Source organism: Berghia stephanieae, chromosome 4 (assembly GCF_034508935.2).
Source record: "Berghia stephanieae isolate SIO BIC M18660-M18661 chromosome 4, UCSD_Bste_1.3, whole genome shotgun sequence".
Lineage (NCBI taxonomy): Eukaryota > Metazoa > Mollusca > Gastropoda > Nudibranchia > Aeolidiidae > Berghia > Berghia stephanieae.
The window spans coordinates 18,629,828-18,642,224 of NC_088363.1; the positions used below are offsets into that span (position 1 = coordinate 18,629,828).

The following is a 12,397-nucleotide window of genomic DNA, read 5'->3' on the forward strand; positions in this document are numbered from 1 at the left end:
TGACCCAAAACTGCAGTTACCAGAGATGATCTACCTGCTGAGACTCAGTGACTAATCCGGGTAGCTTATCAACTAATTTTGCTCCATGTTGATGGAATATAACCCAACTAGAAATAGCAAAGAAGGGTAGTTGGGACTTTGACATTGCTGCTTGCATAATAACCAGAGATACCCTCTGACAAAAGCACTGTATCAAAAATATGCTTCTCTCTATCACATGGTACTACTCTTAAATCATAAAAAGACAAATATCCTGCATAACCGCTGCTTTTAAACAACAATTTCACCTTTTCAAAAAATAAAACCCCAAGTATCTAGCAAAAAAAATGTTTTCAAAAAGGGGTTGCCAATTCAGGAGGCAAAAATTTAGCGAAATGTTATACGAACACCACGACTGACAACTATCTGAGTACTGTTCTCTGGTATAAACACAATATCTATTTACTACTTTCCATCCAGAAGATAATTTGGAAAATATACGTATTTTTAACATACCCAATTCCGTAAACATACTGAAAATTGGCAACCCTGAAAAAAGCAGATAGACGCAGATTTCACATCAGTTTCAACTCAAAATAATGAAAAAGGAGGAACTTTAAGCACAGCGCCAATTGAACAGTTTATGTTCATAATGTCTACATACATTTGAAAAAAATGTAAAATAAAAAGACACTTGCCAAAGTAATACAAATACACCAAAGGTTGAGAAGGGAGGGTAAGGATAAGCGGAGGAGACGATGGGATGAAGGGGGGAGAGTTATTAAGAGGCACTTCTTCCTCCATCAACTATTTCAATAGAGCCATTTCGGATTTCAGCTTTATAGTTACAGCGGAAAATTGAGATCTATGATTACAAAAAGCTGTCCTCCTGCTAAAATCGGAAAAAAGGACATCTCTGCCTAACACTTGACTAATATAGAATCAAAGTTTATAAAAACTATCGCTTAATTCCAATCACTTAAGTTATCCATCGACAATATTAAAAGCTTATGTCCTATGGGCAGTGCTGTATGACAAGTCCCGACTACATTCTTGTAAATCTTGCAGTATGTCACCTAAATTTATGCTTTTCTCTCTCTCTCACTTTTTCCACATTGACAAATTGGCTGATTTAAGTCAATTGACTGAGAACTGAGGTCTACAGATCACACATCTATGACATGATAATTCTCATTACACTTAAAAACAATGCAGCTATACAATATGACTATTGATTGGATGTAAAAATTTCATTGACACATACAAAAATAGCATATTCTTTTACCCACAATGACAATGTAATGAGATAGATGTGCGATATGTATATATTTTAATTGACCTGAGAACAATAATAAAGATATTTAATGATTAACAATGGCCTGAAACGCAAATATAATGCTACCATACCCAAGCAAGGGGGAAAAGAGAACTCACCATATTGGTAGATATCACCATATTGTTGGGGTTTGGCTGGATAAACATGATGGGGGCATTTGAAGCAGAATTTGGGGGCCTAGGATGCCGCATATTGCTCTGTCCTGCTTGGCTTATGTAGAACTGAATGAAAAGGAATGATACAGTAACAGTTAAAAATTAGATTTACAGCTAGAAGGTTTATGCACAGACAGATGTCCAACATGACTTCAAGAGCACAAAAACACTTCTGTACACAATGAAAACAATACATAAGTCGTCCATTTGTTTTAGATGCTTCAATCACATCAATAAAGAAAATTCTCAGACATAAAGGAAAATATGCTGTAGAGAAATGGATAAAAAGAACTGCCCACTATCATTTGGATAGGATGTTTGTCAATCATTGCAAAGTACTTTCCACCAGATCTAACAGATCCATCGTAGTCACTATAGTTGATTTTGAAAATCAACAATTTACCCTCACAAGGATTAAATAACATTTCAAAATTCGTAAAATTACGTAGTCTGGCATCAATAAGTTTTAATGACTTGAAGATGCTCATGAAACTATAAAATTGGAGGCAAAATTTAATCGTGATAGTCGGGAAGTCTGGATTATTAGACAGCATCAAAGAAATAAAAGGATATTGTCCTTAAAAATGGGGAAATCTCTGCGAAAAAAATTAGGTGATAGCTCTGTATTCGAGTGGCATATTCTGAAGCCAAAAAGAGGGTGGTGAAAATATCCTAACAAACTTTCCTCCATGGCTAGTGACAATAGACCAGAGACAGGAATTGGATGGGACTCAATCTAATCTATGGGGCAGCGATGACAGACCACTTTTTAAAAACGTGAACTTTCCTAGCTGCAAGTAATCAGTGACTTATATATAATTAATTACGTGTCTTGGAAAATGTAGCAATTAACAGAACTGCAACTATATCTGCAATTAAATTAAAGGCAAAAAACACGAAGACTGATCCGAAAGTGGATGAAAGCTCCCACCACTGCTTGCCTCTCACTTCTTCCCTAACCAATGTACCAAGCAAATAGACAAGACAACTTCCAAGACCAAACACTCTCTATAGCTTAGAGTACTATTAAGAACAATTTTCATATTCAACACTTACTTGCTGATTGGGAGGGGGTGGTTGGGACGGTCTCATATTTTGGTTCTGGTGGTAATAGGTCCCAGATTGAGCCATACTGGCAGGGCCTCCACCACCTCTTCCACTGGAAGAAGATGCACCTCTTAAGTCATTCGGAGCACTACCATAAGCCTGAAAATGAAAATTAGCAAACTGTAGAACATCAAAACTACCTCCTTTAATGAACTAAGTAAGTATGAGTAAGCTTCCCATATCTCTCTCATTTCAAATATATATTAGGGGGAATAGGTGCTAGATGCGGACTACATGCTGTTCCACCTCTCTGTTCCTGGCCTTCTCCAGCAGATAGTTCATGCCCAAGGCAGTACACCCACACTTTCCCCTGCAATCATTACCTTTTTAAAACTAACAAAAACTAAAATTTGACATTCCTGGATCCCCAAACCTTATAATCCCTCTCTGTCCTCCTGGTAAACAGTACATAACACTTTAAAGGCAATGGGTGACAAATATAATCTGAATTTAGATGAGTTATGTCAGCACCTTAGAAAAGATAACATAAACAATGGTCAGTCGAGAATCCTAGCCAGCCAGAGCTATCCTAACCATTCCCCCCCTCCCTAGGTAGCTAGGGAAAATAAACCTTAGATTGGACTTCTCTTTCGAAAAGAATTATGAATTTATCACAGAATCACGAATAATACAAAAAAAAAAAAAAAAAAAAAAAAAAAAAAAAATAGACACTCACTTGGTATGGCAGGAACTGCTCGCCTTGCTGATATTGTGGCGGAATGTAATTAAACGTTGGCCCCTGGACAATACCAGCTGGAAAAGACAAAATGATAACTAATTAAAGGAATGCTGGTAGCAGATGTCTCAGGAAGAAAAAGTAAATCTTGAAGAACCAAAAAATGGGCTGTCAATTCCACAGGAATCAAAATAAAACTCATTTTTAGGTACTTCTATCCAACACAGCAATGTAGATAAAACAAGGAAAAACAAGTAGTAGTTGTAGTAGTACTGCCCTCATGGTGAAAACGGATTACTCTCCGTTAAAAATAATATAAAAGGAAACTTATCTGAAAGAAAGAAAAACTCGGGGTTGCTGTAATGGAGTTAAAATGCATGTAAGACGAGCATCCGTGACACTGCTATGTAACACGTCCTCAGGCGTCCCATCGTTTCTTTCATCTTCCCCCCATGCCAAACCTGGCTTCAAGTTCAGAACTTCATGAGCATCTCTAAGTCATTTAAACACATTGAAAATGAACGTAGATGCTAGACTACATAATTTAAGGTTTTGATGTCTAATCACTGTAAGGGTGAATTGATTTATAATGTCAACTACCATTATCTCCTATAAACTACGAATTAACATTTATTATAGTAAGCAGGTCTGCCCCATGCCCGCTCCCTATCTACCTTATCCCTCTATTTTCAAGGAAAAACGAGTCTGCTTGCTTGGTATGTAAACTTATCTCTCGTTCAATTAAAACCAAGACATTGGGTAGTGAGTGTCTAATTCAAAATGATACCTTTGATGCTAAATTGAATTGAAGTAAAGCGATACACATACAAACGGCAACAGTGTCAAAAACCGGCGTCCATTGAGCGTTACGTGTTACGAGCATGACTAGAATGATAGTTGGGAGCATTACAATCAATTATACTAAACATTAGGCAAAACGATCATTTCCAATGCGAACACTCTCATATGCTTTAATTTGTAGATTACCAACGAGAATCGATTTGAAAGTTCGATCATACACTCCATGTTTCATTGTCCAGCAAGGGTAACATGGACATCTATCTGTTGCGGTGTCCCATAACAGCTGTAAGTAGTTTTAGTAGTAGTATTGGTGGTAGAACAGTTGTAATGATGTAACGGTGGCATATGCCAGTAACCATCAACTCCCTCATCGGCAAAACATACCTAGAATTCTCTGACCCACTCAATAACAAGAACTAGAAAAGGCAATAGCTATCGAAAAATTTATGTGTTTGGTCTAGGCCGTGCTCACCGAAAATTTTTTGCAACGATAGCATAGAATTCCGTTTATACTGAACTAATTGTAAACCTATTAAAACGGGAAGGGGGAGAAAGAGAGAGTGAGAGAGCAACACATCTAGGTCACAACAGCGCCAGTAAAAAGGAAAAAAGTGGGATGGTAAAAATTTCAAGAAAAACAAATAAAGTTCACCTAAGAGAAAAGGAAGAAAAGGGGGAATTTCAAATAAGAAACAGATGTAGATTCCAAGAGCACACCATCAGTGTACTTAGACAAAATATCATCTCCCAAAACAACTATACATCTGACTGTTTCCCTCCCAGCCAGGGATAGGACAGGACAAAAGTTACCTCATTCCAAGACAATAAGTGCCTCCCTGTTCACTATGAGAGATCTGGAACCCCACCCAGACCTGTAGTTGTGTTAATCACAATCAACATAATCATCATCATCATAGCAGTCATCACTGTAAAGGAGAACTGACCACTAATTTATGAGTCAAGAGTACAGATGATGATGATGAGTGTTCTAAAACTGTCCAGGGTCAATTGCTTTAGTACAACATCAAAAATAATTCTTGAAGTTGAATCATTTCTTTGGACGAAGAAATGATGCTGGAATATGGCGCAAATCACTTTTCAAATCTTAAAATTTAGGGCGAGTCTCCCTCCCGCAACCTCACTAGATCCGCCATATTGTCTAATAATAATAATAATATTAGGGAGTCGACAGTAAATGAAAGAAGTAGAAGGAAGGGGCGATTCGAACCTGGGACCATCCAGGTTCTTGTCTTATAACTTGACCCAATGCACTGTAGACACATGTCCCGTGATTGTCGTGACAGCCAACCACCTTTTATAATTGCACGAATAACGTATCGTAAAGCACCTCCGAATAACGTATCGTAAAGCACCTCCGCAAAACCCCTTTGATCTACGTCATCAGGGACCGACCCATTGTTTCTTTCATCTTCCCCGATTCCCCCCCCCCCCCCCCCTCTCTCGTCATTTGTATAAATTTAAATGACACACACGTTGTTTTCCCCTATTTTTACGATGACCAAAGCCCCAAAGTTAAATGAATATTACAAGATCTTGGTCTACGTATACGTTATACCTAAATACCAATATTAATTCTAATTCAACGGATGCTTTATATTTTAAAGGAATTGTCGTGAACGGAATTCTCAATCTCGTTCAGGATATGTAAAATAAAGGAAAAAGGTCAGAAAGTCTTCACCGAAGTGGGCGTTCTCTATATAGATAGTTCGAAGATGACGTCACTCAGGCATTTGTTATTGTTTTTGCCATCCGCGTTTGTGAGTTGTTCTCACTAAACTGTATTAACCTGACTATAAACGTTCATGGTTACACAGCGTTTGTGTGTTGGTCCGTTATACTTCCGGATGGCAATGTTGTGAACTCCTTGGCCAAGCGCATTCTATCTATATGTAAAGGACATAAATGGGCGGTTAAAAAATGCCATATTTCAAGGCATTACGTGAGTTGTCCAGGAATGTCCATCCGGTAATAAAAACAGAGTCAACACTTGACTATCTAATTTCAATCAACAATCCATTGTCGAGTAGTAAGAAGAGCTTGGGAAATGAATGCAACCCGGTTTTTATACCCATTGTGACGTCACAAACTCAGGGAAGAAATAACACATAACAGTGAATTGAACTCACAGTGACACCCAACAGGTTACCTAACATGAAAACAATTTACAACAACAACTCAATAGCCAAACAACAACAAACATTTAAACAACAATAAATACGTTCCCACAGAATCAAAGCAAAGTCCACTCAACACAAATGACGTTAAACAAAACAACTCAAATTTCAAAAAATAATCTTTCACTCACGAAAACGTTGAAAATCAGTCCAATCCAAGTGTTCATTTCTGCTCCCATTTGGATTGTCGTCAGACATATTGAAATTTTAACCTTTTACTTTTATTCCGTGTCAAAAATGAAATACTAAAAGGCGCATCGGTAATTAAGTAAAATAAAATAGTCGAAACAAAACTAGCAATTTTAAAGTGAAGTGTGTCACCACATCATAAAAAAATCCTGAGGTAGCAGCAACCCGCCAAAACAACACCGACAGGCAGGCGACTTTAAAATTTTCTATTTTTCAATTCTTAGTGTGCTTACCAAATGGTCACAAGTCAAAACCATCCAATGAGCTGACACGCATTGTTGTCTGAGTTTGAGTATTGAATAAAATGATTACACGCCGAACACCCCATTGTTTACTAGGCCATGTGCACCACCAACGTTGCATAAGCCCCAGCCCTCTCTCGATTGCTATAGTAGTAAGTAACATAGATAACAAAGGACGTAGACTGTGATAAGTAACGTAAGTAATGCTCAAGGGTCTACACAAGCCGTGAGAACAAAACGACCAGGGTAGAGATAAAGAAACTCGAGGGTTCGCGGATTAAAAATAAAGAGGGACCGGTCACTCCATGAACGAAGAAGGTGAATATGGCCTGGGGTTAGCGGGCAATTTAAAATTAGCATGAAGTTTAAAGTTTAAATCCGACCACGTGCTTTCAGCATTGAGTATTGGTATTGTTGAGACGAAAATAAGACAAAGGTTCTACACCGTTTAGTATAATGCGTAATCATAGCCAACTGGTCAAAGAGCTAAAACGGGACACTCTAACGCATACTACCGTCATGACCTAAAACAGCAGTATGTTTGGACTATTATATACTAATATCATCTAAATTTAGAGCTTTTTCTGTACCTTGTTCCAATCAGCTAGTCAAAAAAGTATAATTCTGGGACACGAAAGAGTCATTTCCATACATATAAACAGTCCAATCAATTTATCTTCTAAATTTTCTCTAAGAGTGCCAAATCGGGAGTCCGGGTTTTATCAGGACAGTTGGCTACTACACCGAATGGTCTCGGTGCGCTGTATTAATGAAAAATAAGAACAATTTTATTTTACATTGTTGTAAAGACAGCTCAGTAGAGATATGGGTCTGTAACTGTAGGCCTCCTTCGCCAGTTTCCCGGGCTTCAGGATGGCAACTATCTTCACGTGCTTCCACACTTTTGGGAGCTTTCATATTGCAAGGATGTCAGACATTGCCTCTGCCAGCCAGGCCTGTGCCCTGGGGCCCAGATGCGTCACCATATCGGGATATACGCACCCACTTCTCTGGGACTGAACAGAGATGTCCAGTCCGACTCCTCCGCAAGTAGCGAGACCAAAATCGTAAGGTACGCCTTGTGGACACCGCGCTCAAAAGCACGATTAGGGACCCGTTTGGTACTTTATATCCTTGGCAATTGTGCCTGCCTCACATTCCGGTCCGGATCCAATTTCTTTATCAAATGCCAAGCGTGGCGGCTGGAGTGTGTAAAGTCGAGACTTTCCACGGTCTCATGCCACCGTTGCTTCCTTCCCTCTGCCAGAGACTGAAGTAGTCTATCGGCTACATCCTGGGACTGGGTCTGCTGGTACTCCTTCACAGCTTTCCTGACTCTCCCGTCCAGCAAGGGGTGTAGAATTTCCGTTTGCCCTGTGGAACAGAGCGTTGAGCGCTCTTTACCAGTAGCCTATTAAATCTGGTTATATTCTCGGACTAGGGAGGAATGGCAGGACAAACCTACTCGATATAGAACTGAATTCCTCCCAGTTAGCCTTCCTAAAGTTCCATCTGTAAAGTTGGAGAGACTGCACCCTCGGTATTGTCACCCCTGCTGTGACAAGAACCGACCTGTGCTGGCTGTATGGAAAGTCCCTGAGGACTGTTCGCTTGACCTGCAGCGGTTCACCGTTCGCGCCTATCGTAACGAGGATGAGGTCTGGAGTTACAACCAGATACAGCAATTAGACAATAGTGGAAGAGACATCCCACGATGCTGCCGGATTCATCGCTGTCCTATGCAATGTCATCGTCACATATGGTATTAGCGACAAAATGAGCAATGATGGTGGACCCGACGTCCTTTGCAACTGCGTCATATCTTTACTTTTGGGATGCACACAACAGGCTCTCATCAGCTGCATTCCCGCACGCAAATTGTCGCGGTGAAATTGGAGTTAAAACGCCTCATCACAGATACCCAAGGTTCACTGAACACTGACAGGATTCAACGAGCAATGTTACAGTATCAGAATAACCCAACTCGGACTCTCGCTTAACCCCAGCTTGCGTATTTACGGTCGCCCTACCCGAGACTTTTCCCCCGATACACCCAGGAAAGTACCAACCCAACACCACCGGACGAGAGGAAGAACAAAGGAACTGGCACATGTGCACTGCTGAACGGCTATCAGAACACACCCGTGCCCTCCCACCACCTCGCCGCTGACGCTACCGTAAGGATCAAGAATCAAACCGGATCCAATCTGACTAAATTGGACAAGTCAGGCACGGTCGTTGGTGTTAGGCAATTTGACCAATGCGTTGTACGGATCTGGTCGTGTCACCCTCTGTAATAGGAAATACGTACCAGACATCCAACGCATGCCCATTATGATGGCTCAAGGCCATATAAATGGACTGCCAGCAATCCACAAGGTGCCTGCCACACCCGATGCCCCCACTCAGGTCATCTTTCGAGCCAAGCCTGCCACTCCCCTCAATTTGCCAAGACCTGCCTGTACCAAACCCACAACCACCAGTACCAGCATCTACATCAGCACCGGACCCGGAACCTGCTACCGAAACGTCTCCCATCCGCCCGATCAAGGACATCCCTGTGCCCTGTGTGTCCTCACACCACACAACGCCCCGGCCTAAGGAACAGGATGTCCCCCTTCAAACATGGACGTATCCTGACTCACCACGGCGCTCGACCAAGCGAAAGTACCAGGTCCTAACAACCAAATGACTCTTGTTGTCCTAACAACCAAATGACTGTTGTTCACGTCAGGCTTCTCTTTCAAATGCTGACAACGATATCGTTTTAGTCATTCTTCTTCATTAAATGTTATCGGTCGCTTCTAGACAGTTTATGAATGATCTAATCCTTAAGTTTGGATCCATTATTGGTTTCATCAGCCTTTTCATTTGACTCCAAAACTGGGGGGGGGGGGGGGGGAAGGGGGCATAATTGATTATCCATAATGTATTTTAGTTACAGTTACAACAGAAAGAAATGATCTACATACAACGAAAAATGAAAAAGTCGTCTCCCAAAACGAATACCAAACATTTCCTACTTAGGACCAAGAAGGGCCAGGACATAATCAAACAAACCAATTCCAAGACAAAGACAGAAAGCAACTCGGAAAACAGACATAAGGGAATAGTAAGTGACCTCTTACCCACCATGCGAGGTGGCTCAGCAGAAATTTCCAGCCAACCCAGACCCATGAATGTATCCGTGAAGTTTTTGCCATAGACACATAAAATGAAAGCAATGAATTCATTAGCTTTTAACAGTTTCTCATAAGCCAAATATATCAAGCTTCGTTTGTTAGCTCTGTAGTGTAATATGAGACGATATTGGGCATCAAAACAACTAATTGAGCTATGCCCCTTTGTAACTTAACTCAAGCGACGCGGCCTTGCATTCCGGAAGTTACACTGGACAATGCCTAGTTGCTACAGCTGATCAGCTGAAACAATGGCAGCTCGCCTAGCAGTTTTTCAATATTTACACCCATCCGAGAAAATATACTTTTTTGAGCTAATAGCAATAATTTATGGTACAACCTTTACAATTTCTTAAAGGGAAATAATACATTAATTGAGAGACAGCAAACTTAGTAAGGATTCATGAAACCTGTAACAGTCATCTTTCTATTTCGAATAGTTGAGCGGTGGAATGAGAGGGAGCAAGGCTTTACACCTTATTGCTACACACATTAGCCTAGTTTTCGTAACGCATATACACACAAAGAGCCCACGCAGATGACCAGAGCATGCAAAACAGCGTGGTGGGGCCATGGGGGCTCTTTGTTGGCTTTGTTTATGACTTGAAAGGCCACTAACTTGCCTTCAACAAGTTCAAGGACATAGCTAAACTATTGACCAATCAGAATCAATTAAATTTTTACTGCATTTCTAAATACAGAAAGGCTAACAACTCAATTCATAAACGGAGATGATCTTGTCCTCAATAATGGACTGGCGCGCTCTGTGTCAAAGCCAACTCGTCCTCAATACTGGACCGTCGCCCCACTGACTCAGCTATGCTCGTCCTCAAGATTGGACATGCGCGCTACTAGACTTAAGAATTGAGATAATTAACTTCTTTGCAGACAATCCTTACCATGAAGCATCTAGAAATACAAAGATAGTTTCCAAGTGGTTATAGAAATCAGTGCTGATGGTGACAAAAAGTGAAAAAGTAGGAAAATGTTGAACGATCGCCTGTAAGCCCCATTTCTACTGCACTAAACCCCACTTTTAGAGCAATTGAGATGATAGATAGAATATCATTGATATTCTAGCTAAATTCTGGAGAGTGGGAAACTGGACCTGTGTGTTCCACAACACATCAACTCTCTCATTGCAAGCACATTGTTTTGAGAAAATATAAAAGGAGGAAATTCCTCCTCTGGACCCCAAAATCGCGGATCTCCACGGATCCGAGGAAAACCATCAGCACTGAGAAATAGTGTATCTACTCAACATCAAATATTTTTTTAAATCCCAGCCGATCGATATCTTTGACCATACTGAGACTTAAGTCGGTGAAAATTTGTAATTTTGGTGAGAGACGCACTAGCAGACTTGCCAAATCGAAAACTTCAAAATTTAGAAATTTTTATGTCAATTTTTAGTAATCTCTGAAATCGCGTAAGAACAACCACAATATCATATAATCTTATTACTAGTATTAGTAGTAGTAGTACTCCTTCTTCGGCTTATTATTATTCCATAAAAATCCGAATTTGGCCATGAAACTTGTCTAAAATTCGTAAAATTACGAAAATTCTTAAGATTCGGCATGTATGTACTACGCTATGAGTTTTTGTTCGAAAAATTATAGTAGCAGACCCATACTCTTGCTATATTATGTTGGACTGTATATTAGTTGATGAGATACACACCATTAATGATGAAAAATGAACCATAAAAGTCACGAAAACACATACTGAAAAAATTCATCCATTTGGCAAACAGCAAGCAGAACCACATTTAAGGACACAAAAAATGCTTTAAATTGTAAAAAATCAAATATCCACACTTAGAACTTAAATTTGACTTTCCTCATATCTCACAAGTAACTTAAATTGACCCAAGTTTGAGGAAAATCAAAAGGGGTGCGGTTCCCAATTTTCGAAAAATTGGTCCACCTGACAAGGAATGGCCCCCCAGAGCTTTGGCATCTCTGCATTGATCTGCCTCTATTCACTCCTCAAACAACCTTACAGTTACAGCCATGCTAAGGCATATGTGAAATACTAAAAATCTTGCAAAGTGTTAAAAATAAGCATGTCAAATGAAGGGTGAGAAGAAAGAAAAAGTACTCACGTGATTGGCCTTGGTAGAGGTTGGGAGGTGGAGTACCAGACGGTATAGCTCTTGATTCAAGTTAAGAATAAATACACGACTCATATAAAAAAAAAGATTTTCCTCATACACAATAGAAAATGTAATGGAAATATAATGTACATTTGAAAACGGACCACATGATAAACACTGTAAGGACAATTGAAATCATGGGCGAGATACAATAAAATCTTAATATTATTCCTGTGTGTGTGTGTGTGTGAGAGAGAGAGAGAGAGAGAGAGAGAGAGAGAGAGCTAGAGAGAGAGAGAGAGAGAAGAGAGAGAGATCAACTTAGGAGAGAAAAAAAACCCAAACAAAACAACCGAACTTTCATACATTGGCTGACCCCTGTCCGAGCACAGAACTCCAGTCAAACGATATACGCACGGACGTTTTTCAGTTTAGCAGGC

At 40.1% G+C, this 12,397-nt stretch overlaps 1 protein-coding gene across 1 annotated transcript in view; it reads right to left on the minus strand.

Moving 5' to 3' along the window:
• The window catches only part of LOC144971712 (uncharacterized), a 56,689-nt gene that overhangs the window by 38,625 nt on the left and 5,667 nt on the right, over positions 1 to 12,397 (minus strand). The window contains exons 3-6 of the mRNA XM_078912788.1: positions 11,967 to 12,016; positions 3,254 to 3,330; positions 2,527 to 2,676; positions 1,414 to 1,536 (exon numbers count right to left, since the gene is read on the minus strand). Coding sequence (XP_078768914.1) covers positions 1,414 to 1,536; positions 2,527 to 2,676; positions 3,254 to 3,330; positions 11,967 to 12,016 — 400 coding nt within the window. The remainder of the gene's footprint in view (positions 1 to 1,413; positions 1,537 to 2,526; positions 2,677 to 3,253; positions 3,331 to 11,966; positions 12,017 to 12,397) is intronic.